Source organism: Oncorhynchus mykiss, chromosome 17 (assembly GCF_057628025.1).
Source record: "Oncorhynchus mykiss isolate SJ-2025 chromosome 17, ASM5762802v1, whole genome shotgun sequence".
Lineage (NCBI taxonomy): Eukaryota > Metazoa > Chordata > Actinopteri > Salmoniformes > Salmonidae > Oncorhynchus > Oncorhynchus mykiss.
Genome location: NC_143038.1, coordinates 71,231,090 through 71,258,775, shown reverse-complemented (window position 1 = coordinate 71,258,775; position 27,686 = coordinate 71,231,090). Strand labels below are relative to the sequence as shown.

General features: G+C 41.2%; 2 protein-coding genes across 5 annotated transcripts in view; both read right to left on the bottom strand.

Annotated features, from left to right (window-relative positions):
- The window catches only part of LOC110494787 (glutaminase kidney isoform, mitochondrial), a 43,666-nt gene extending 30,112 nt beyond the window's left edge, over positions 1-13,554 (bottom strand). For all 3 annotated transcript variants that reach the window (XM_090206481.1, XM_090206482.1, XM_090206483.1), the window contains exons 1-4: positions 13,116-13,554; positions 12,828-12,927; positions 8,326-8,447; positions 2,217-2,346 (exon numbers count right to left, since the gene is read on the bottom strand). In XM_090206481.1, the coding sequence (XP_090062607.1) occupies positions 2,217-2,346; positions 8,326-8,447; positions 12,828-12,927; positions 13,116-13,327 (564 nt within the window). In that variant the 5' untranslated portion in view covers positions 13,328-13,554. The remainder of the gene's footprint in view (positions 1-2,216; positions 2,347-8,325; positions 8,448-12,827; positions 12,928-13,115) is intronic.
- A 258-nt stretch (positions 13,555-13,812) lies between these two features.
- On the bottom strand, positions 13,813-25,814 carry LOC110519410 (retinol dehydrogenase 7). Of its 2 annotated transcripts, XM_036950912.2 has the most exons (8): positions 25,699-25,792; positions 25,488-25,517; positions 22,784-22,871; positions 22,493-22,531; positions 21,919-22,241; positions 21,023-21,281; positions 20,367-20,530; positions 13,813-16,431 (listed from the first exon to the last, which is right to left on the bottom strand). In XM_036950912.2, the coding sequence occupies exons 3-8, from the start codon at positions 22,807-22,809 to the stop codon at positions 16,211-16,213; spliced, it is 1,032 nt and encodes a 343-aa protein (XP_036806807.1). In that variant the 5' UTR covers positions 22,810-22,871; positions 25,488-25,517; positions 25,699-25,792; the 3' UTR covers positions 13,813-16,210. The 2 variants fall into 2 exon arrangements, with proteins under 2 accessions (XP_036806807.1, XP_036806806.1); XM_036950911.2 differs by lacking the exon at positions 25,488-25,517 and having other exon boundaries at positions 25,699-25,814.
- Positions 25,815-27,686: the final 1,872 nt, after the last annotated feature.

Sequence of the window (27,686 nt, the reverse complement as noted above, 5' to 3'; positions counted from 1 at the left end):
ACTACTGTACACGTTAAACAGATACTACTGTACACATTAAACAGATACTACTGTACACATTAAACAGATACTACTGTACACATTAAACTACTGTACACATTAAACAGATACTACTGTACACATTAAACAGATACTACTGTACACGTTAAACAGATACTACTGTACACATTAAACAGATACTACTGTACACATTAAACAGATACTACTGTACACGTTAAACAGATACTACTGTACACATTAAACAGATACTACTGTACACATTAAACAGATACTACTGTACACATTAAACTACTGTACACATTAAACAGATACTACTGTACACGGTAAACAGATACTACTGTACACATTAAACAGATACTACTGTACACATTAAACAGATACTACTGTACACATTAAACAGATACTACTGTACACATTAAACTACTGTACACATTAAACAGATACTACTGTACACATTAAACTACTGTACACATTAAACAGATACTACTGTACACATTAAACTACTGTACACATTAAACAGATACTACTGTACACATTAAACAGATACTACTGTACACATTAAACAGATACTACTGTACACATTAAACAGATACTACTGTACACATTAAACAGATACTACTGTACACATTAAACTACTGTACACATTAAACAGATACTACTGTACACGTTAAACTACTGTACACATTAAACAGATACTACTGTACACATTAAACTACTGTACACATTAAACAGATACTACTGTACACGTTAAACAGATACTACTGTACACGGTAAACTACTGTACACATTAAACAGATACTACTGTACACATTAAACTACTGTACACATTAAACAGATACTACTGTACACGTTAAACAGATACTACTGTACACATTAAACAGATACTACTGTACACATTAAACTACTGTACACATTAAACAGATACTACTGTACACGTTAAACAGATACTACTGTACACGGTAAACTACTGTACACATTAAACAGATACTACTGTACACATTAAACTACTGTACACATTAAACAGATACTACTGTACACGTTAAACAGATACTACTGTACACATTAAACAGATACTACTGTACACATTAAACTACTGTACACATTAAACAGATACTACTGTACACATTAAACTACTGTACACATTAAACAGATACTACTGTACACGTTAAACAGATACTACTGTACACATTAAACAGATACTACTGTACACATTAAACAGATACTACTGTACACGTTAAACAGATACTACTGTACACGTTAAACAGATACTACTGTACACATTAAACAGATACTACTGTACACATTAAACAGATACTCCTGTACACATTAAACAGATACTACTGTACACATTAAACAGATACTACTGTACACATTAAACTACTGTACACATTAAACAGATACTACTGTACACATTAAACAGATACTACTGTACATGTTAAACAGATACTACTGTACACATTAAACTACTGTACACATTAAACAGATACTACTGTACATGTTAAACAGATACTACTGTACATGGTAAACAGATACTACTGTACACATTAAACTACTGTACACATTAAACAGATACTACTGTACATGGTAAACAGATACTACTGTACACATTAAACAGATACTACTGTACACGTTAAACAGATACTACTGTACACATTAAACAGATACTACTGTACACATTAAACAGATACTACTGTACACATTAAACTACTGTACACATTAAACAGATACTACTGTACACATTAAACAGATACTACTGTACACGTTAAACAGATACTACTGTACACATTAAACAGATACTACTGTACACATTAAACAGATACTACTGTACACGTTAAACAGATACTACTGTACACATTAAACAGATACTACTGTACACATTAAACAGATACTACTGTACACATTAAACTACTGTACACATTAAACAGATACTACTGTACACGGTAAACAGATACTACTGTACACATTAAACAGATACTACTGTACACATTAAACAGATACTACTGTACACATTAAACAGATACTACTGTACACATTAAACTACTGTACACATTAAACAGATACTACTGTACACATTAAACTACTGTACACATTAAACAGATACTACTGTACACATTAAACTACTGTACACATTAAACAGATACTACTGTACACATTAAACAGATACTACTGTACACATTAAACAGATACTACTGTACACGGTAAACTAGTATACTTACATGTCCGTCATGGTTTTTCTGGACGGTGTCGTAGATTTGATCTATCTTTGTTATAAAGGCATCAAACTCAGGGATGATGAACTTCTTTCTGAAGGCCTGAATCAGAAGCACTATGTTCCCACCAACACACCTGAGGATCGTTACAACAACAACATTTTAATTAGAACTGAAATAAGGAAATTAATACCTTTTGTCGGTGAACCAGAGCCCTAGAACATTAATTCTGAATTACACAGCGTTAGACTCAACTGTCTTTTCCCATTAAGGAGAGCGTTTCAACTATGGCAATAAATTGGAGTTAATAACTATGAAAGGATTCTCATTCAGAGTAAATTATTGTCGGTTCAGAAACCAGTGCTTCTCATAGTGTACATTTTAAAGGGTCTACTCCCAGCTAGCACATAACGTTCTGAGAACCATTTGTTTATTAGAGCTTGGTGAGAGTGTGGTTGTCCTGTGGTTATTTTGCATACAACCTTCCCACAACATTCTGGAAAATGTGCAGGATACACAGCTAGCACATAACGTTATGAGAAACATATGTTCCTTAAGTGGGAATTTCAGTACTTCAGCATAACGTTATGAGAAACATATGTTCCTTAGGTGGGAATTTCAGTACTTCAGCATAACGTTTCCTACAGGTTTCCTCTTGGTTCTAGTACATTAATGTTCTCATAACACTAAGAAAACGTTCCACAAAAATCACACAAGGAAACATTAGTAACGTTCAAAGAACGTTCTAAGAATGTTATGTAAGAACATGCATTCTGTTCTCAGCGTCAACAAAACTCAGTGTAAAACGTTCTCAGAACCTCCCTGGTAACCTAAAAATGTACGTTCCCAGACCAGACACAAATGTTCACTTCCATTCTCAGAACGTTTACAAAACGTTCAGTTTTACCGGAAACGTATGGTTTCGTTCCCAGAACCAGTCGGAAACCAAAAACGTACTTTCCCTCAACTTCCAAGGAGCCAAATGTGCTAGCTGAGTATTCTACACAGTAGGTTATTCATAAATGAAGGTTTGTGAAAAGTTAAAAGGCCTATCATATGTCTTTGTTGTGAGTAGAGAGATGGGTTGGGTTGTAGGACATAATAAGGCATTGATTGGCCTTTTAATAGGATACATGGATACATAATTAGCTGTGTGTGTCACAGACAATAACGTTCACATTCTCACATAGCTCAGCTGAACCCTATTTTCCACAGCAATTCAAACCACTTTATCAGCACCAAGATTAGGAAACAACAACGGTAGAAGAAGTGGAATTAACGGTCATTCAACTGCATCTCAGGAAGTGTCACTCAGTACTGCCTCAAAGGAATCATCGGGAAAGATTACAGTATCTTTTCAAAGAACTGAGAGCAGTTTCTTAAAGCGACAGTACACAATTTCTAATTATAATCAAATAAGTAAGTTAATAAGTAACCATACACTAACTCCTGACTCCAGAGTTATAAATCAGAGTCATGGTGTGGCATGATAAAGACTAAACGTCTCTCATTTTGGCTGTGTGTATGTGTGTGGGCATGCGTGTGTATGTGTGGCCCCAAGGTCCAAGCCAGCTGTCATCTATCAATCTGAGTCGTTGCCTGCCCTGTAGCCCACAACAAGACTACCCACCCACTGCCCTCACACAAATACATGCAGACAATACGTAGGCGAGCGCACCGCGTGAGAGCACACATGCTGTTGTCTCTAGCTAACTCTTAAACATGACTTTGTCTTGAAGATTAAATGACAGAGAGAGAGAGAGAGGAGCTGTCTGTCTGTCTGTCTGTCTGTCTGTCTGTCTGTCTCTGTGTGTGTGTGTGTGTGTGTGTGTGTGTGTGTGTGTGTGTGTGTGTGTGTGTGTGTGTGTGACAGAAAGAAATACAGTATAATGTAGGCCTACAACAGACCCTGGATTAATCATGTGGAATGCTGAAGGGGTCAGGGTATTTATAGCCTTTCTCTACCATGGCACTTTGCAGTAAGAGGAGACAGAAATGTGATGACAGTGTGTTAGAGAGGCAGAGAGGGGTAGAGAGATGCAGAGAGGTGTAGAGAGAGGTAGAGAGATGTAGGGGGTAGAGAGAGGTGGAGAGAGAGAGCGAGAGAGAGGTGGAGAGGGGTAGAGAGGGGTGGAGAGGGGGAGAGGGGTAGAGACGGGTAAAGAGAGGTGGAGAGGGGTAGAGAGGGGTAGAGAGAGGTGGAGAGGGGTAGAGGGGTGGAGAGGGATAGAGAGGGGTGGAGAGGTGTAGAGGGGTAGAGAGAGGTGGAGAGGGGTAGAGAGAGGTGGAGAGGGGTAGAGAGGGGTGGAGAGGGGTGGAGAGAGGTAGAGAGGGGTGGAGAGGTGTAGAGGGGTAGAGAGAGGTGGAGAGGGGTAGAGAGAGGTGGAGAGGGGTAGAGAGGGGTGGAGAGGGGTGGAGAGAGGTAGAGAGGGGTGGAGAGGTGTAGAGGGGTAGAGAGAGGTGGAGAGGGGTAGAGAGGGGTAGAGAGAGGTGGAGAGAGGTGGAGAGGGGTAGAGAGAGGTGGAGAGGGGTGGAGAAGGGTAGAGAGGGGTAGAGAGGGGTGGAGAGGGGCAGAGAGGGGTAGAGAGGAGTGGAGAGGGGTAGAGAGGGGTGGAGAGGGGTAGAGAGGGGTAGAGAGAGTTGGAGAGGGGTGGAGAGGGGTAGAGAGGGGTAGAGATGGGTGGAGAGGGGTAGAGAGGGGTGGAGAGGGGTAGAGAGGGGTAGAGAGAGGTGGAAAGGTGTGGAGAGGGGTAGAGGGGTAGAGAGAGGGGTGGAGAAGGGTAGAGAGGGGTAGAGAGGGGTGGAGAGGGGTAGAGAGGAGTGGACAGGGGTAGAGAGGGGTGGAGAGGGGTAGAGAGGGGTAGAGAGGGGTAGAGAGAGTTAGATAGGGGTGGAGAGGGGTAGAGAGGGGTGGAGAGGGGTGGAGAGGGGTAGAGAGGGGTGGAGAGGGGTTTTAGAGGGGTAGAGAGGGATAGAGAGAGGTGGAGAGGGGTAGAGAGGGGTAGAGAGAGGTGGAGAGGGGTGGAGAGGGGTAGAGAGAGGTGGAAAGGTGTGGAGAGGGGTAGAGAGAGGGGTGGAGAAGGGTAGAGAGGGGTAGAGAGGGGTGGAGAGGGGCGGAGAGGGGTAGAGAGGGGTAGAGAGAGTTGGAGAGGGGTGGAGAGGGGTAGAGAGGGGTGGAGAGGGGTAGAGAGGGGTAGAGAGGGGTGGAGAGGGGTGGAGAGGGGTAGAGAGGGGTAGAGAGAGGTGGAGAGGGGTGGAGAGGGGTAGAGGGGTAGAGAGGGGTGGAGAGGGGTAGAGAGGGGTGGAGAGGGGTAGAGAGGGGTAGAGAGGGGTGGAGAGGGGTGGAGAGGGGTAGAGAGGGGTAGAGAGAGGTGGAGAGGGGTGGAGAGGGGTAGAGGGGTAGAGAGGGGTAGAGAGGGGTAGAGATGGGTGGAGAGGGGTAGAGAGGGGTGGAGAGGGGTAGAGAGAGGTGGAGAGGGGTAGAGAGGGGTGGAGAGGGGTAGAGAGGGGTAGAGAGAGGTGGAAAGGTGTGGAGAGGTGTAGAGGGGTAGAGAGGGGTAGAGAGGGGTTGAGAGAGGTGGAAAGGTGTGGAGAGGGGTGGAGAGGGGTAGAGAGGGGTAGAGAGAGGTGGAAAGGTGTGGAGAGGGCTAGAGAGTACTGATGGGGGGGAGATGTATAAAGCTACATATCACAGTATTATTTTATACGATATTATATCGATACTTTGACATTAAGTATCGCAAAATTAAAAAAAACATTTTAAAAACCATCCTATAGTTTGTTCACCATCTTCTTTTTAAATAGCCAACGTGTTTTCAGCACTTTAATTTCCATGACTGATCAGAACAAATGTTCTCAACCTCTCTCATTTCCCTGCATACATACCTTTAAAAACATTAACATGGACATTACAGACTTACACGCATACATACATTACTACATATACATACAGTGCATTCGGAAAGTATTCAGACCTCTTCACTTTTCCCACAATCTTGGTTAAATCAAACCAGAGAATCTTGTTTCTCATGGTCTGAGAGTCCTTTAGGTGCCTTTTGTCAAGCTCCAAGCAGACTGTCATGTGCCTTTTACTGAGGAGTGGCTTCCGTCTGGCCACTCTATCATAAAGGCCTGATTGGTGGAGTGCTACAGAGATGGTTGTCCTTCTGGAAGGTTCTCCCATCTCCACAGAGGAACTCTGGAGCTCTGTCAGAGTGACCATCGGGTTCTGGGTAACCTCCCGGACCAAGGCACTTCTCCCCTGATTGCTCAGTTTGGCCGGGCAGCCAGCTCTAGGAAGAGTCTTGGTGGTTCCAAACATCTTCCATTTAAGAATGATGGAGGGGACCTTCAATGCTGCAGAAATATTTGGGTACCCTTCCCTAGATCTGTGCCTCGACACAATCTTGTCTCGGAGCTCTACAGACAATTCCTTCGTTCTCATGGCTTAGTTTTTGTTGTGACATGCACTGTCAACTGTTGGACCTTATATATAGACCTTATATAGCCTGTCCAATCAATTGAATTTAACACAGGTGGAATCTAATCAAGTTGTAGAAACATTTCAAGGATGATCAATGGAAACAGGATGCACCTGAGCTCAATTTCGAGTCTCATAGCAAAGGGTCTGAATATTTATGTAAATAAGGTATTTCTGTTTTTTATTTGTAATAAATTTGCAATAAATTCTAAAAACCTGTTTTCACTTTGTCATTATGGGGTATTGTGTGTAGATTGAAGAGGGCATGTTTTTATGTAATACATTTTAGAATAAGGCTGTAACGTAACAAGATGTGGAAAAAGTCAAGGGCTCTGAATACTTTACGAACGCACCAAGAGCACTGAGCAATACGTTTGGAACATCAAATCGAAATAAAATTACAGTATCTAATCGTTATTATTATTATTTTTTTGTATTTTCTAATTTTGTTTGCTAATTTCCTTACATTTTAACTCTGCATTGTTGGGAAAAGGCATGTAAGTAAGCATTTCACAGTAAAGTCTACACCTGTTGTACTTGGCAAGATTGACAAATACATTTTGATTTCGAATCACAAGAATTTAAGGGATACTTCAGGATTTTGGCAAAGAGGACCTTTATCTACTTCCTCAGTCAGATTAACTCATGGATATCATGTTTATGTCTATGTTTATGTTTACCTGACATGATGACTCCTTGCTGTCCCCAGTCCACCTGACTGTGCTGCTGCTCCAGTTTCAACTGTTCTGCCTTATTATTATTCGACCATGCTGGTCATTTATGAACATTTGAACATCTTGACCATGTTTTGTTATAATCTCCACCCGGCACAGCCAGAAGAGGACTGGCCACCCCACATAGCCTGGTTCCTCTCTAGGTTTCTTCCTAGGTTTTGGCCTTTCTAGGGAGTTTTTCCTAGCCACCGTGCTTCTACACCTGCATTGCTTGCTGTTTGGGGTTTTAGGCTGGGTTTCTGTACAGCACTTTGAGATATCAGCTGATGTACGAAGGGCTATATAAAATAAATTTGATTGATTGATTGATTGATGTCTCTGTGTCAAGTATGAAGGAAGTTAGATGTAGTTTCGCGAGCCAATGCTATGGGTATTTGCTAGCATAGCAGATACCATAGACTTCCCGTCATTATGCTAACTCTAGTTAGCAATTGCGCTAGCGCTAAGTTAGCAACTTCCTTCAACCTCACGCAGAGACATAAAAACGGTATCCATGAGATCATCAGACTCTGGCGAAGCAGATAAAGGGCCTCATTATTTAACTAACAACGGTTAAATAAAATAAAAAAATTGTTTTAAAAGCCTAAATCCCAAAGTATCCCTTTAAGTATCATGATAATATCTTATCGTGAGTTCCCTGGCAATCCCCAGCCTTAGTAGAAAGGGTTAGAGAGTGGTTTCGAGATGTGGAGAGAGGAAGAGTGGCTCTAGAAGCAGGTCCCAAATCGCTCCCTACCCCCTCCCCTTTGACCCAAACCTTTTGACTTTGCAGACCTGTCGATGTAAGCAATACGGAAGCTTCAACAATGCTACGCAATATACCTTGGGGTTAAGGGTTAAGGGGTATGGAGAGATTTGGGAGCGGCTAGATCCAATCTAGCCGACAAGATAGACGACTCACTTGTGGAAGAGTTCCCGGTCCATCATGACGTCATGAAAGGACTCCGTTACGGAACGTTGCAGCTTGTCCATACAGTCCTTCAGTCGGGGGTCTGACGCATTAAGACCAGTTTTCTTCAGGGCCTGATCAAATCAAAATCAAACTTTATTTAAAGCGCATTTTGTAATCGCAAGACACTTTTACAGTAAAATCAAATTCAATGATAAATAACATAGATAGGGATCGATTAGGGAGAAAGGCATTATGGGATATTATGGCATCGGAATCGTCTTTTTTTTTACTGGAAATAAAACAGCCACGCCAAGTTATTAATACTGCTATGAGAGGCACTTGAATGTGAACTAATGTCACAGGAATTAACTTTAACTCATCTTGTAACCCACTGACAGAGATGAGCCTCTCTGTAGTAACTATATAGACTATGTAGTAACTATATAGACTCTGTAGTAACTATCTAGTCTCTGTAGTAACTATATAGACTCTGTAGTAACTATCTAGTCCCTGCAGTAACGATCTAGTCTCTGTAGTAACTATCTAGTCCCTGTAGTAACTATCTAGTCTCTGCAGTAACGATCTAGTCTCTGTAGTAACTATGCAGGGTAATCTAGTCTCTGTAGTAACTATCTAGTCTCTGTAGTAACTATATAGTTTCTGTAGTAACTATATAGGGTAATCTCTGTAGTAACTATGTAGGGTAATATAGTCTCTGTAGTAACTATGTAGGGTAATATAGTCTCTGTAGTAACTATGTAGGGTAATATAGTCTCTGTAGTAACTATGTAGGGTAATATAGTCTCTGTAGTAACTATCTAGTCTCTGTAGTAACTATCTAGTCTCTGTAGTTACTATCTAGTCTCTGTAGTAACTATCTAGTCTCTGTAGTTACTATCTAGTCTCTGTAGTAACTATCTAGTCTCTGTAGTAACTATATATGGTAATATAGTCTCTGTAGTAACTATACAGGGTAATATAGTCTCTGTAGTAACTATACAGGGTAATATAGTCTCTGTAGTAACTATCTAGTCTCTGTAGTAACTATACAGGGTAATATAGTCTCTGTAGTAACTATGTAGGGTAATATAGTCTCTGTAGTAACTATCTAGTCTCTGTAGTAACTATCTAGTCTCTGTAGTTACTATCTAGTCTCTGTAGTAACTATCTAGTCTCTGTAGTAACTATCTAGTCTCTGTAGTTACTATCTAGTCTCTGTAGTAACTATCTAGTCTCTGTAGTAACTATATATGGTAATATAGTCTCTGTAGTAACTATACAGGGTAATATAGTCTCTGTAGTAACTATGCAGGGTAATATAGTCTCTGTAGTAACTATCTAGTCTCTGTAGTAACTATATAGTCTCTGTAGTAACTATGCAGGGTAATATAGTCTCTGTAGTAACTATACAGGGTAATATAGTCTCTGTAGTAACTATCTAGTCTCTGTAGTAACTATGCAGGGTAATATAGTCTCTGTAGTAACTATACAGGGTAATATAGTCTCTGTAGTAACTATATAGGGTAATATAGTCTCTGTAGTAACTATACAGGGTAATATAGTCTCTGTAGTAACTATACAGGGTAATATAGTCTCTGTAGTAACTATACAGGGTAATATAGTCTCTGTAGTAACTATACAGGGTAATATAGTCTCTGTAGTAACTATACAGGGTAATATAGTCTCTGTAGTAACTATACAGGGTAATATAGTCTCTGTAGTAACTATACAGGGTAATATAGTCTCTGTAGTAACTATACAGGGTAATATAGTCTCTGTAGTAACTATATAGGGTAATATAGTCTCTGTAGTAACTATACAGGGTAATATAGTCTCTGTAGTAACTATACAGGGTAATATAGTCTCTGTAGTAACTATACAGGGTAATATAGTCTCTGTAGTAACTATACAGGGTAATATAGTCTCTGTAGTAACTATCTAGTCTCTGTAGTAACTATGCAGACTAATCTCTGTAGTAACTATATAGGGTAATCTAGTCTCTGTAGTAACTATACAGGGTAATATAGTCTCTGTAGTAACTATGCAGGGTAATATAGTCTCTGTAGTAACTATATAGTCTCTGTAGTAACTATATATGGTAATATAGTCTCTGTAGTAACTATACAGGGTAATATAGTCTCTGTAGTAACTATATAGTCTCTGTAGTAACTATACAGGGTAATATAGTCTCTGTAGTAACTATACAGGGTAATCTCTGTAGTAACTATCCAGGGTAATCTAGTCTCTGTAGTAACTATATAGGGTAATCTAGTCTCTGTAGTAACTACATAGTCTCTGTAGTAACTATACAGGGTAATATAGTCTCTGTAGTAACTATACAGGGTAATCGTCTCTGTAGTAATTATGCAGGGTAATCTCTGTAGTAAATATATAGCGTAATCTAGTCTCTGTAGTAACTATATAGAGTAATCTCTGTAGTAAATATGCAGGGTAATCTAGTCTCTGTAGTAAATATACAGGGTAATCTAGTCTCTGTAGTAACTATATAGAGTAATCTAGTCTATGTAGTAACTATATAGAGTATTCTAGTTTCTGTAGTAACTATATAGAGTATTCTAGTCTCTGTAGTAAATATACAGGGTAATCTAGTCTCTGTAGTAACTATATAGGGTAATCTAGTCTCTGTAGTAACTATCTAGTCTCTGTAGTAACTATATAGGGTAATATAGTCTCTGTAGTAACTATACAGGGTAATATAGTCTCTGTAGTAACTATGCAGGGTAATCTCTGTAGTAACTATATAGGGTAATCTAGTCTCTGTAGTAACTATATAGTCTCTGTAGTAACTATACAGGGTAATATAGTATCTGTAGTAACTATACAGGGTAATCTAGTCTCTGTAGTAACTATATAGGGTAATCTAGTCTCTGTAGTAACTATGCAGGGTAATCTAGTCTCTGTAGTAACTATGCAGGGTAATATAGTCTCTGTAGTAACTATATAGGGTAATCTCTGTAGTAACTATATAGGGTCATCTAGTCTCTGTAGTAACTATATAGGGTAATATAGTATATGTAGTAACTATACAGGGTAATCTCTGTAGTAACTATATAGGGTCATCTAGTCTCTGTAGTAACTATATAGGGTAATATAGTATCTGTAGTACCTATATAGGGTAATCTAGTCTCTGTAGTAACTATGCAGGGTAATATAGTCTCTGTAGTAATTATATAGGGTAATCTAGTCTCTGTAGTAACTATATAGTCTCTGTTGTAACTATATAGGGTAATATAGTCTCTGTAGTAACTATACAGGGTAATATAGTCTCTGTAGTAACTATGCATGGTAATCTCTGTAGTAACTATGCAGAGTAATCTCTGTAGTAACTATCTAGTCTCTGTAGTAACTATACAGGGTAATATAGTCTCTGTAGTAACTATATAGGGTAATCTCTGTAGTAACTATATAGGGTAATCTAGTCTCTGTAGTAACTATATAGGGTAATATAGTCTCTGTAGTAACTATGCATGGTAATCTCTGTAGTAACTATGCAGAGTAATCTCTGTAGTAACTATCTAGTCTCTGTAGTAACTATACAGGGTAATATAGTCTCTGTAGTAATTATATAGGGTAATCTAGTCTCTGTAGTAACTATGCAGGGTAATATAGTCACTGTAGTAACTATGCAGAGTAATCTAGTCTCTGTAGTAACTATATAGTCTCTGTAGTAAATATACAGGGTAATATAGTCTCTGTAGTAACTATGCATGGTAATCTCTGTAGTAACTATGCAGAGTAATCTAGTCTCTGTAGTAACTATATAGTCTCTGTAGTAACTATATAGGGTAATATAGTCTCTGTAGTAACTATACAGGGTAATCTAGTCTCTGTAGTAACTATATAGGGTAATATAGTCTCTGTAGTAACTATGCAGGGTAATCTCTGTAGTAACTATGCAGAGTAATCTCTGTAGTAACTATATAGGGTAATATAGTCTCTGTAGTAACTATGCAGGGTAATCTAGTCTCTGTAGTAACTATATAGGGTAATATAGTCTCTGTAGTAACTATATAGGGTAATATAGTCTCTGTAGTAACTATACAGGGTAATCTCTGTAGTAACTATACAGGGTAATCTTTTGACTGATGTGATCTTCACCAGACACATTCCTTCCAGTCCTCCATCGGGCCTGGAGGTATGGAGAGTATTTCATTACAATAACATAATTAAATAATGTTCCACGATACATCTCTGTGTGTATTCACCCTGCTGTTTCACACTATTTCTTGCAATAGTTGAATGTATCCTTTGTTTGAGTTACTAATAGTATTTAGAAAATGCAATAACATACAGATAATTAATTTTAAAAAGTGCAATGACTCAAACTAATTGTGCTGTCTTGAAATGGATTTGTGCTAAACTGAGAGAGAGTTTGTTGTCAAGGAGGGTTGTGTGAGAAAGGATTTATATATTATTAGGCTACAGAGTAATCTATTTAGTTTATAATTGAATCTCCATTCTTGTACAGGTTAACTGATGTGTGCACTCACAGAGATAAAGTGTGAGACGGGGACTTGTTCCTGACCATCTGTGATGGTGTAGAAAAGCATATCTTCGACTCCTGAGAACAGACCCTTTACATCACCGCTCCTACAGCAACATAAGAGGACAGTTTACACAACACAGACACACGCTAAAACGTATTCAAATCATATTTAATAGACTAATGGATGATTGATGAAAACAACAGGAGAAAAGCGTTGTTTTAAGAGATATAATTGCATGTCACACACACACACACATCATTGAATTGGACCAATATAGAAACACAAACTCACAGTTTGGGAAGCACGTGGTCCATATCTGAGGTTGTTCCAATGCGGTGCTGATCTGTTGAACTTGTGTTGAAACAGTGAATTTTAACGGTACGATGACAACCCGGTAATAAACAGTTATAACAACACTTTTTGATCACTTTTTTAGTGGCGTCTGTCACAAAGGTTTGCACAGCTGCTGCGTTGGTCACCCGTAATATTTTCAAACAATGCATGGTTTACAACTTTATACACAAATAAGAGCAGACTAGGAGAATAACTGTCTTCGGGAAACCTTCTCGTTATTTTCGTTACTTTCCAACTATTTCTCCGCAGTCTGATAGTTCCGCTTTTGGCCAAATCCACAACAGTTATACAGATCAAATCCTGTTGTCGCGTTCTAAACTTGTCGCGGTGAGCGCACAAGCAGCGAGCTCTGGCGACGACGTCTGAGTATTGTCAGGTCGGGCATTGGTCAGCACAGTGACCAATGAGAAATTACAACCAAGCACATTCTAGGAGATGATTAACACAAGGTCTGGCGCCAAAGATACAACGTATTCAAATACTCAAGGGCTGGCTGCAACCTGTAGACTATGTTTTGAAATACTTCGAGCAACTCAAGTGAGGTATGTAGGGAGAAGTCATGACATAGGCTGGCGAGGAGTATACAGAGACATGTTCTGTGCAATTATTAAATGATGAATATAACAAAACAATCTTTCAAAATCATGAATTGGTCTCATTTTATTATTTGTGTTCATATAATGGACATCAGTTCTTTCAATAAGAACAGCCTTATTGAATATGAGGGTTATTCAAATCAAATGTTATTAGTCACATGACCCGAATACAACAGGTGTAGTAGACCTCACAGTGAAATGCTGAATACAACAGGTGTAGTAGACCTCACAGTGAAATGCTGAATACAACAGGTGTAGCAGACCTCACAGTGAAATGCTGAATACAACAGGTGTAGTAGACCTCACAGTGAAATGCTGAATACAACAGGTGTAGTAGACCTTACAGTGAAATGCTGAATACAACAGGTGTAGTAGACCTTACAGTGAAATGCTGAATACAACAGGTGTAGTAGACATTACAGTGAAATGCTGAATACAACAGGTGTAGTAGACCTTACAGTGAAATGCTGAATACAACAGGTGTAGTAGACCTCACAGTGAAATGCTGAATACAACAGGTGTAGTAGACCTCACAGTGAAATGCTGAATACAACAGGTGTAGTAGACCTTACAGTGAAATGCTGAATACAACAGGTGTAGTAGACCTCACAGTGAAATGCTGAATAGAACAGGTGTAGTAGACCTAACAGTGAAATGCTGAATACAACAGGTGTAGTAGACCTCACAGTGAAATGCTGAATACAACAGGTGTAGTAGACCTTACAGTGAAATGCTGAATACAACAGGTGTAGTAGACCTTACAGTGAAATGCTGAATACAACAGGTGTAGTAGACCTTACAGTGAAATGCTGAATACAACAGGTGTAGTAGACATTACAGTGAAATGCTGAATACAACAGGTGTAGTAGACCTTACAGTGAAATGCTGAATACAACAGGTGTAGTAGACCTTACAGTGAAATGCTGAATACAACAGGTGTAGTAGACATTACAGTGAAATGCTGAATACAACAGGTGTAGTAGACCTTACAGGGAAATGCTGAATACAACAGGTGTAGTAGACCTCACAGTGAAATGCTGAATACAACAGGTGTAGTAGACCTCACAGTGAAATGCTGAATACAACAGGTGTAGTAGACCTCACAGTGAAATGCTGAATACAACAGGTGTAGTAGACCTTACAGTGAAATGCTGAATACAACAGGTGTAGTAGACCTCACAGTGAAATGCTGAATACAACAGGTGTAGTAGACCTTACAGTGAAATGCTGAATACAACAGGTGTAGTAGACATTACAGTGAAATGCTGAATACAACAGGTGTAGTAGACCTCACAGTGAAATGCTGAATACAACAGGTGTAGTAGACCTTACAGTGAAATGCTGAATACAACAGGTGTAGTAGACATTACAGTGAAATGCTGAATACAACAGGTGTAGTAGACCTTACAGTGAAATGCTGAATACAACAGGTGTAGTAGACCTCACAGTGAAATGCTGAATACAACAGGTGTAGTAGACCTTACAGTGAAATGCTGAATACAACAGGTGTAGTAGACCTTACAGTGAAATGCTGAATACAACAGGTGTAGTAGACCTTACAGGGAAATGCTGAATACAACAGGTGTAGGTAGACCTTTCAGTGAAATGCTGAATACAACAGGTGTAGTAGACATTACAGTGAAATGCTGAATACAACAGGTGTAGTAGACCTTACAGGGTAATGCTGAATACAACAGGTGTAGTAGACCTTACAGTGAAATGCTGAATACAACAGGTGTAGTAGACCTTACAGGGAAATGCTGAATACAACAGGTGTAGCAGACCTCACAGTGAAATGCTGAATACAACAGGTGTAGTAGACCTTACAGGGAAATGCTGAATACAACAGGTGTAGTAGACCTTACAGGGAAATGCTGAATACAACAGGTGTAGTAGACCTTACAGTGAAATGCTGAATACAACAGGTGTAGTAGACCTCACAGTGAAATGCTGAATACAACAGGTGTAGCAGACCTCACAGTGAAATGCTGAATACAACAGGTGTAGTAGACCTTACAGTGAAATGCTGAATACAACAGGTGTAGTAGACCTTACAGTGAAATGCTGAATACAACAGGTGTAGTAGACCTTACAGTGAAATGCTGAATACAACAGGTGTAGTAGACCTTACAGTGAAATGATAAGTTAAGAATATTGCTCAAAATTAAGCAACATAAATAATGGCGGCGAAAAGGCACAGTAGGTCATTATTCAAATATTCCATGTTTTCTCTCAAAACTATAGGACATCATCTAGCTTTAAAAACACAGACAGTATAAAGAAATACATTGAATTAACTTTTCTAAATGTGTTGGCTACTCTACGTTCTGTACATTTGAACTCAAACAATACATTATTTTTGTATTCTTTAGTACTGTATTGTATAGTATGGGTTTATATTGTGTTATATTGCGATGTATTGTATGCTAATTAACTCTAGACACTCTTAGCAGGTCGTGGCATCACCAGTTTCAGCCCAATATCGATGACACAGGATGGCATGTAAGAGAGGGGGATCCATCCCAATTTAGCGTCCCAGCCGGCACTGTAGCGGGTTCGGGGGTAGCTAGACGCCAAGGCATGCTCCATGCAGTTAGTCACTTTACTCAGGTCCGAGTCACACACTGCGTTCATGATCAACCGTTGGATCTGGATGTCTGGACAGGTTGGGGGGGGGGTGGGGGGGGGGGGGGGATGTGATATTGTTAAAACTGTTAAGATGTTGTACAGTAAATGGTATAGGACTGAAGGAGAGGGGAGGGGAGAGGAGGGAGGAAATGAAAGGTGATGGGAGGGGAGAAGAATAGAAAAGAGAGGAGAGGAGAGGAGGGGAGGGGAGAGGAGAGGAGAGGAGGGGAGGGGAGGGGAGAGGAGAGGAGAGGAGAGGAGAGGAGAGGAGAAGAGAAGAGAAGAGAAGAGAAGAGAAGAGAAGAGAAGAGAAGAGAAGAGAAGAGAAGAGAAGAGAGGAGAGGAGAGGAGAGGAGAGGAGAGGAGAGGAGAGGAGAGGGGTTGAACAAGGACACACAGAGTTCTGTCCCAGAACATACCTGTCTAAAGCCTAGTTATTGTTATTTTATTGTGTTGCTATTTCTTTCTTTTTTTTTCATAAAAAAAATAAACATTTTTAAAGGCTTCATAAGTAAGAATTTCACAGCAAAGTCTACACCTGTTGTATTTGGTGCATGTGACAAATAATATTGGATTTGTACATCAAGCTGTGTCATGCTACAGAAAGAGCAGATAGGCTCCTGCCCTATGGACTGTTCTGGCTCAGACAAGGCTACAGGATAAGAGAAAGGGTTTTTCTTGGAAAGTTACCAGATAATCTCATTGGCACCTCAAACAAGATTAGAGATTTTAACCCAGTGTGAGACAAGACCATGATTTAACCTAAATTCTCATGCGATGGATAACAGCTACTGCCTCTACTGCAGCTACTACTACTACTACTACTACTACTAACACTACTGCTACTACTACTACTACCACCACTACTACTACTACTAACACTACTGCTACTACTACTACTACCACCACTACTACTACTACTAACACTACTGCTACTACTACTACTACCACCACTACTACTACTACTAACACTACTGCTACTACTACTACTACCACCACCACTACCACTACTACTACTACTACTACTACTACCACTACTGCTACTACTACTACTACCACCACCACTACCACTACTACTACTACTACTACTGCAGCTACTACTACTACTAACACTACTGCTACTACTACTACTACTACTACTACTACTGCAGCTACTACTACTACTAACACTACTGCTACTACTACTACTACTACTACTACTGCAGCTACTACTACTACTAACACTACTGCTACTACTACTACTACTGCAGCTACTACTACTACTACCACTACTGCTACTACTACTACTACTACTACTACTACTGCAGCTACTACTACTACTACTAATACTGCAGCTACTACTACTACTACCACTACTACTACTACTACTACTACTACCACCACCACTACCACTACTACTACTACTACTGCAGCTACTACTACTACTACCACTACTACTACTACTACTACCACCACCACTACCACTACTACCACTACTACTGCAGCTACTACTACTACTACTACTACTGCAGCTACTACTACTACTACCACTACTACTAACACTACTGCTACTACTACTACTACCACCACCACTACCACTACTACCACTACTACTACTACTACTACTACTGCAGCTACTACTACTACTACTATTGCAGCTACTACTACTACTACTACTGCAGCTACTACTACTACTACCACCACTACTACTACTACTACCACTACTACTACTACTGCAGCTACTACTACTACTACTACTACCACTACCACTACTACCACTACTACTACTACTACTACTACTACTACTACTGCAGCTACTACTACTACTACCACTACTACTACTACTACTAACACTACTGCTACTACTACTACTACCACCACCACTACCACTACTACTACTACTACTACCACTACTGCAGCTACTACTACTACTACCACTACTACTACTACTACTAACACTACTGCTACTACTACTACTACCACCACCACTACCACTACTACCACTACTACTACTGCTACTACTACTACTACCACCACCACTACCACTACTACTACTACTACTACTACCACTACTACTACTACTACTACCACTACTACTACTACTACTACTAACACTACTGCTACTACTACTACTACCACCACCACCACTACCACTACTACCACTACTACTACTGCTACTACTACTACTACCACCACCACCACTACCACTACTGCAGCTACTACTACTACTACTACTACTGCAGCTACTACTACTACTACTACTACTACTACTACTACTGCCTCTACTGCAGCTACTACTACTACTACTACTGCAGCTACTACTACTACTACTACTACTACTACCACCACCACCACTACTACTACTACTACTACTACTACCACCACCACTACTACTACTACTACTACCACCACCACTACCACTACTACTACTACTACTACTACTACCACCACCACTACCACTACTACTACTACTACTACCACTACTACTGCAGCTACTACTACTACTACTACTGCTAACACTACTGCTACTACTACTACTACCACCACCACTACCACTACTACTACTACTACTACTACTACCACTACTACTGCAGCTACTACTACTACTACCACCACTACTACTACTACTAACACTACTGCTACTACTACTACTACCACCACTACTACTACTACTAACACTACTGCTACTACTACTACTACCACCACTACTACTACTACTAACACTACTGCTACTACTACTACTACCACCACTACTACTACTACTAACACTACTGCTACTACTACTACTACCACCACTACTACTACTACTACTACTACTACTACTGCAGCTACTGCTACCACCACTACTACTACTACTACTAACACTACTGCTACTACTACTACTACCACCACTACCACTACTACTACTGCAGCTACTACTACCACCACTACTACTACTACTAACACTACTGCTACTACTACTACTACCACCACTACCACTACTACTACTACTACTGCAGCTACTGCTACCACCACTACCACTACTACTACTACTACTGCAGCTACTACTACCACCACTACCACTACTACTACTACTGCTACTACTACTACTACTACTACTACTACTGCTACTACTACTGCCTCTACTGCAGCTGCTACTACTACTACTACTACTACTACTACTACCACTACCACTACTGCAGCTACTACTACCACCACTACCACTACTACTACTACTGCTACTACTACCACCACTACTACTACTACTGCTACTACTACTACTACTACTACTACTACTGCTACTACTACTACTACTGCCTCTACTGCAGCTGCTACTACTACTACTACTACTACTACTACTACCACTACCACTACTGCAGCTACTACTACCACCACTACTACTACTACTACTGCAGCTACTACTACTACCACCACTACTACTACTACCACCACCACTACTACTACTGCAGCTACTACTACTACTACTACCACTACTGCAGCTACTACTACCACCACTACCACTACTACTACTACTACTACTACTACTGCCTCTACTGCAGCTACTACTACTACTACTACTGCAGCTACTACTACTACTACTACTACCACCACTACCACTACTACTACTACTGCTACTACCTCTACTACTACCACCACTACCACTACTACTACTGCTACTGCTACTACTACCTCTACTACTACCACCACTACCTCTACTACTACCACCACTACCACTACTACTACCACCACTACCACTACTACTACTACTACTGCAGCTACTACTACCACCACTACCACTACTACTACCACTACTACTACCACCACTACCACTACTACTACCACCACTACCACTACTACTACCACTACTACTACTTCTACTGCAGCTACTACTACTACTACTACTACTTCTACTGCAGCTACTACTACTACTACTACTACTACTACTACTACTACTGATACTACTACTACTACTACTGATACTACTACTACTACTACTACTACTTACACTTTTCCAGGTATTTGTCTCCGTAGCTGGCCTTTACTTCAGGTGTGAGCTGGTTCCACAGGCGATGCAGCTCTCTCTCGATGGGATCCAGACTGGTCACCGCTGTCTTAAAGAAACCCGGTTCAATGATGCACACCTTGATTCCAAAGTAGTGGATATCCCTCCTTAAAATAAAAGATAATTGACAAACAGGTACGATTGATGAAAAAAGGTAAGACAGCAAGCTTTGACATGCATTCTCTAAAAACACACTCAGTTCACATATCTCCATAGAAACATTACCTATAGTTTAAAATATAAGTCATTGATGACAGTATAGATGAAAGGGAAGTACTATACTGGGGAACTTCTATGCAGTCAGAAGCAGGTCATTACCACAATGAGTGTTTATTGTATTGAACTTTGTGACTTGCCTACTGTATATGTGTTGCAGTCACAGTACCTGGCGTGTTTTACACTAGGAACCAAACAGACGCAAACTGCCCGCACCAGGGAGGGACTACCTGAACTTGACCAATAAGAAAATGTTTTTTGTGGCAAAATGTTTTGCCACGTTGTGCAGTAATGAATACAACCCAGGACTATTGGACTCTTGGACAATAAGCCCCCCAATGTGGGCTAAAAGAGATTAAATAGAAAATAACAGGCTAACCTACCTGAGGCAGTCTGAGAAAGACTCCACAGCGAACTTAGAGATGCAGTATCCACCTCCATTAGCTGCCACTCTACCCAGTACTGATGCTACATTAACAATCCTCCCCTGGGCCTGTTTGATGAGGGGCAGGAAGGTGAGGGTCATCTCTATCACCCCCGTCATGTTGACCTTCAGGGTACTGGTAAAGTCCTCCAGCCTCATCCACTCTGAGGGACCCATGGGCAGGGAGCGCCCCGCATTGTTCACAATGCCCCACAGTCCTGGTGGGAGAGAGAGAGAGAGAGAGAGAGAGAGAGAGGTGGAGGGAGGGAGGGAGGGAGGGAGGGAGGGAGGGAGGGAGGGGTGGAGGGAGAGAGAAAGAGGGAGAGGTGGAGAGGGAGAGGTGGAGAGGGAGAGAGAAAGAGAGAGGTGGAGGGAGGGAGAGAGAGGTGGAGGGAGAGAGAGAAGGAGAGAGAGAGAGAGAGAGAGAGGTGAAGGGAGAGAGAGAGCGAGAAAGAGAGAGAGAGAGGGAGAGAGAGAGAGAGAGAGAGAGAGAGGAAGAGAGAGGTGGAGAGAGAGAGAGAGGAAGAGAGAGGTGGAGGAAGAGAGAGGTGGAGGAAGAGAGAGGTGGAGAGAGAGAGAGAGGGAGAGAGGGAGAGAGAGGGAGAGAGAGGGAGAGAGAGAGAGAGAGGGAGAGAGGGAGAGAGAGAGAGGGAGAACAAGTCAGAGATGTTCCGTACCTTTGATTCCACTGTGTATTTCTAGTAAAGTGCATCTGTTTTGTTTGCCATAACTGCTGTATGAGTAACGACTAGGCCCATCATGTGCTTTTCTTGACTCTGACCAGGGTAGGTTACCAGAGTTTTTACTAACCAGGAACATAGTCAGGGAAATACCCACTCCAAATGGGTCTCTCACCGTTATCTCCAACCTCCTGCTTGGTGTACTCCATAGCTTTCTGTATACTGCCGGTGCTCGTCACGTCTAGGAGAACCGTCTTTAGGTACGGCCCAGTCGCCCTCTTCAGATCATCAGCCCCTTTGTCTGTGAGACACCCAGCTATCACCCTGAACCCCCGTCGGTCCAGCCTCTTACAGAGCAAGTTCCCGAAGCCAGAGTCACACCCCGTCACAAACACATACTTCTCCTTGATATCCTCTATCTCCAGACTGTCTCTGTACAGCCAGCCGAGGGCCCACAGAACCATGAAGGTACCCACGCCGTACAGCCATAGATTATCCCTGCCGGGGGGAAAGCAGAGCACAGTTTGTTTTATTTTACCTTTATTTAACTAGGCAAGTCAGTTAAGGTACAAATTCTTATTTTCAATGACGGCCTAGGAACAGTGAGGGTGAAATGTGACGCTGATAGAATTTGAGTTCAATGTTGTTATTTTTTGCCAGATGGGATTTTTTTTTTTTTTTATCCCACCAGGCAAAGACCTGACGTTAACATCAATTGAGTTTTCAACAAACTTGAAACGAAAGCAAACCTTGAAGTCCCTGAATCGTCGTTGGCTTGTGCTGGATATCTAGGTTAGAAGGAGACAGAAAATTGTGCTTTTTGTTGACCGACGTTTTTTGTTGTTGCACATTCAACAAAACAAATCCATTGATGTTCAATGTTCAGGTATGTTGAAATATGACGTTGACAGAATGTCATGCCAATATTATGTCATTATTATGACTGTGATAGAAAAGTGAAGGGGTGTTTTCATGCAGATTCACATAGGGTTATTTCATAAAAAACATTATAAGCGTTAAAGGAACACAATAGATCTCACCCTAAATACTGGTACACAGAATCCATATCCACAATGAGTTCCGAGAAGGGATTTTATGGAGGTGTAGAAAAATGAATCCCTGTGAAGCCTGGACAAAACACAAATTACAGATGTTATCAACACTACCTGAGCAAGACCTATTTGGTGGAAACATGTTGCAGTATGTGTCCTGTCGTGACATTATCTGCTGATCAGCTGCTACCTCTGTATATATTGTTGTAAGTAGTTCACCGGGACAAAGTAAATGAGACAAAAAGGAATTTTAAGTAAGTCAAGTTGGTAGAGTGTTCATTGTAAGATACAGGAAGATACAGGCCTCAGTGAAAGGACTCAACCCCAAAACACCATCCAGTGAAATGACTCAACCCCAAAACACCACCCAGTGAAATGACTCAACCCCAAAACACCATCCAGTGAAATGACTCAACCCCAAAACACCACCCAGTGAAATGACTCAACTCCAAAACACCATCTAGTGAAATGACTCAGCCCCAAAACACCACCCAGTGAAATGACTCAACCCCAAAACACCAACCAGTGAAATGACTCAACCCCAAAACACCATCTAGTGAAATGACTCAACCCCAAAACACCATCTAGTGAAATGACTCAACCCCAAAACACCATCTAGTGAAATGACTCAACCCCAAAACACCACGCAGTGAAATGACTCAACCCCAAAACACCACCCAGTGAAATGACTCAACCCCAAAACACCACCCAGTGAAATGACTCAACCCCAAAACACCATCCAGTGAAATGACTCAACCCCAAAACACCACGCAGTGAAAGTCCAAAAATAACAATTCTCAATTATGTGGAGTCTACTTTATAGGGTGTTCTACTGTGACAAGGATCAAATTAATCTGAAGTCTTAAAACACGTGTTTTAGCTCGAATGTGGGCAGCTGGTTTCGTCAGAGCACATGAGGAATCTTGGGATAAGGCTCTTAAAGATCTTATGAAACACAAGAGGCATTGGGACGAGGATAGGGGTTTAGGGCAGGGCCTTGATTTGGAATGTAGCAACTAAAAAAAACAATGTCTCTGTTCAAGACTCTCAGTAAGACTCTCATCGCTCCAAACGTATTAGCGGCCCCTCAGGCTTATTAGGCTGGGGGTGGAATAGATTGGGACATCCTGGAAATCACACTAGAGAAAGGGACACATACTGTATGTAAGCAAGGTGCACGGACCAACGAGGGTGTTGGGAAACAGGAACAAATTAATACACCAGTAGGAATAACACTTGTAGGACTGGATATTGCCTGGCACACCTGTAACTACATGTGTATTAGCCGTAAAATCACAAATTAAAAGTACATCATATAGACTAACCGATTTCAATCATCACCTTACTTTTCACCTCTCTATTCGTGATGGTTAGAGGACAGTAACTAGTGAGACAGATAGAGGACAGTAACTAGTGGGACAGTTAGAGGACAGTAACTAGTGAGACAGATAGAGGACAGTAGTGTGATGGTTAGAGGACAGTACTGTGATGGTTAGAGGACAGTAACTAGTGAGAAAGATAAAGGACAGTAACTAGTGTGTGATGGTTAGAGGACAGTAACTAGTGAGATGGTTAGAGGACAGTAGTGTGACGGTTAGAGGACAGTAGTGTGATGGTTAGAGGACAGTAGAGTGATGGTTAGAGGACAGTAGTGTGACGGTTAGAGGACAGTTGTGTGACGGTTAGAGGACAGTAGTGTGACGGTTAGAGGACAGTAGTTTGATAGTTAGAGGACAGTAGTTTGATGGTTAGAGGACAGTAGAGTGATGGTTAGAGAACAGTAGAGTGATGGTTAGAGGACAGTAGTGTGACGGTTAGAGGACAGTAGTGTGACGGTTAGAGGACAGTAGTGTGATGGTTAGAGGACAGTAACTAGTGTGACGGTTAGAGGACAGTAGTGTGACAGTTAGAGGACAGTAGTGTGATGGTTAGAGGACAGTAGTGGGATGGTTAGAGGACAGTAGAGTGATGGTTAGAGGACAGTAGTGTGACGGTTAGAGGACAGTAGTGTGATGGTTAGAGGACAGTAACTAGTGTGACGGTTAGAGGACAGTAGTGTGACAGTTAGAGGACAGTAGTGTGATGGTTAGAGGACAGTAGTGGGATGGTTAGAGGACAGTAGTGTGATGGTTAGAGGACAGTAGTGTGACGGTTAGAGGACAGTAGTGTGACGGTTAGAGGACAGTAGTGTGACGGTTAGAGGACAGTAGTGTGATGGTTAGAGGACAGTAGTGTGATGGTTAGAGGACAGTAGTGTGATGGTTAGAGGACAGTAGTGTGACGGTTAGAGGACAGTAGTGTGACAGTTAGAGGACAGTAGTGTGATGGTTAGAGGACAGTAGTGTGACGGTTAGAGGACAGTAGTGTGACAGTTAGAGGACAATAGTGTGATGGTTAGAGGACAGTAGTGTGATGGTTAGAGGACAGTAGTGTGACGGTTAGAGGACAGTAGTGTGATGGTTAGAGGACAGTAACTCACGTGCGCCTCTTTGTTTGAAGGGGGAATAAAGGACATAAATCTGAGCACATGAAACTGTCCTCATTTACTCTTGTCCTTTCTCTACATGATCCTTTCCCCTCGGGATAATAACATACAAATCTGTGCGAAGGCTAAGTACACCCGGAGCATTTAGTATAATATGACGTAATAATTTAATAAAATAAAATATTTTTTTAAATACAATTGACTTACATGTCATGCATCAGAACCAGCTATGCCACCCTGTAAATATATAGTCATACTTCTAAGTTTAAATTATTGGGTACCACTTTACACGAATCACTTCACAAAAATGTTCTCAATACAATATTTCTGTTTAAGTATTCAGTTGTAATTATCTGATGTATTGTTCAATTTAAAAAGTCAACCTACCTTTTCCCTCAAATTAAAAATGCCAACATACCTGTTATCAGTGGTTTACTGGTCCACAGGTCTGCCTCTTTACTCTCTGACCGTAACAATTCGGTCCCTGCAGCCAGTAGGTGTTGTGTCACTGTGAGTGACTGGCAGAGAAAGGGCTTTATCCCCCCTAGTTGATCCTTTAAGACAATCTGCAATTTGTAATCTGAAAGCTGTGTGTACGTGGAGGGGTTTATTTGTGAGTGTGTATACATGGAGTGTGTGGGTTGGGAATTAAGGGAGGTGGACAAGAGGGGTGGCAGGGTAGCCTAGTGGGTAGAGTGTTGGGTCAGTAACCGAAAGGTTGCAAAATCGAATCCCCGAGCTGACTAGGTAAAAATCTGTGGTCCTGCCCCTGAACAAGGCAGTTATAACCCACAGTTCCTAGGCCGTCATTGAAAAATAAGAATTTGGTCTTAACTGACTTGCCAAGGTAAATTTATTTTACCTTTACTTAACTAGGCAAGTCAGTTAAGAACAACTTCTTATTGTCAATGACGGCCTAGGAACAGTGGGTTATAACTGCCTTGTTCAGGGGCAGAACGACAGATTTGTACCTTGTCAGTTCGGGGATTCGATCTTGCAACCTTTCGGTTACTTCCACAAATAAGAGGGATTACCAGCAATTTACCAGTAAAATCTTTCAGATTCTTAAAAAAAAAAGATATCAGTTGATTTCAAAAAGTCAAGACATGTCAGTATGTACAGTTGAAGTCGGATTGATCATTAGAAAACCCTTTTGCAATTATGTTAGCACAGCTGAAAACTGTTGTCCTGATTAAAGAAGCAATAAAACTGGCCTTCTTTAGTCTTGTTGAGCATCAGCATTTGTGGATTTGGTTACAGGCACAAAATGGCCAGAAACAAAGCACTTTCTTCTGAAAACTTTTTCTAAGAAATGAAGGCTATTCCATGCGAGAAATTGCCAAGAAACTGAAGATCTCGTACAAAGCTGTGTACTACTCCCTTCACAGAACAGCGTTAACTGTCTCTAACCAAAATAGAGCGGGGAGTGGGAGGCTCCGGTGCACAACTGAGCAAGAGGACAAGTACATTAGAGTGTCTAGTTTGAGAAACAGACGCCTCACAGGTCCTCAACTGGCAGCTTCATTAAATAGTACCCACAAAACACCAGTCTCAATGTCAGCAGTGAAGAGGTGATTCTGGGATTCTGGACTTCTAGGCAGAGTTCCTCTGTCCAGTGTCTGTGTTCTTTTACCCATCTTAATCTTTTATTGGCCAACTCTGCCCTAGGCCAGCATCCCAGAGTCACTTCTTCACTGTTGACATTGAGACTGGTGTTTGCCATACCAGGCAGTGATGCAATTGCCGTACTTGCAGCTGAGGAACCTTTTAAGGATCTGAGGACCCATGCCAAATCTTTTCAGTCTGCTGAGGGGCAACAGGTTTTTGTCGTGCCCTCTTCACAACTGTCTTGGTGTGTTTGGACCACGTTAGTTTGTTGATGATGATGTGGACGCCAAGGAATTTGAAGCGCTCAACCTGCTCCACTACAGCCCCCGACGATGAGAATGGGGGGCGTGCTCGGTCCTCCTTTTCCTGTAGTCCACAATCATCTCCTTGACCTCATGTGCTCTTTAAACCACAAGTACATAATCAGGTCAATTGCATGTTGTTTAAATGAGAAAATATGCTTCCAAAGCACCTCCTTTCCTCTTTGACTGGTGAACTACGACCTTCAGCAGGTCTAAGGCTTCTCAATCATATATAATAACACTGACACTTATTCAGCGCGTGGACCATCTCTGTTACATCTGTGTTCATCACCTACGGGTTTGATTCATTTGTGAATGCAATAACCCAAAACGTCATGAGGTTGTCAGAACTTATGAAAGAGAGTGGTTACTAAACAGGAAATGTGATTGAGCTCTAGTGCTCCGTGCCTAGCGATGAAACAACTTCCATCGTTTTAACTTTGTCCTTTCAGCTGGATTTCCACAGTCCCAAAAAATAATACAAAAACGACCACCA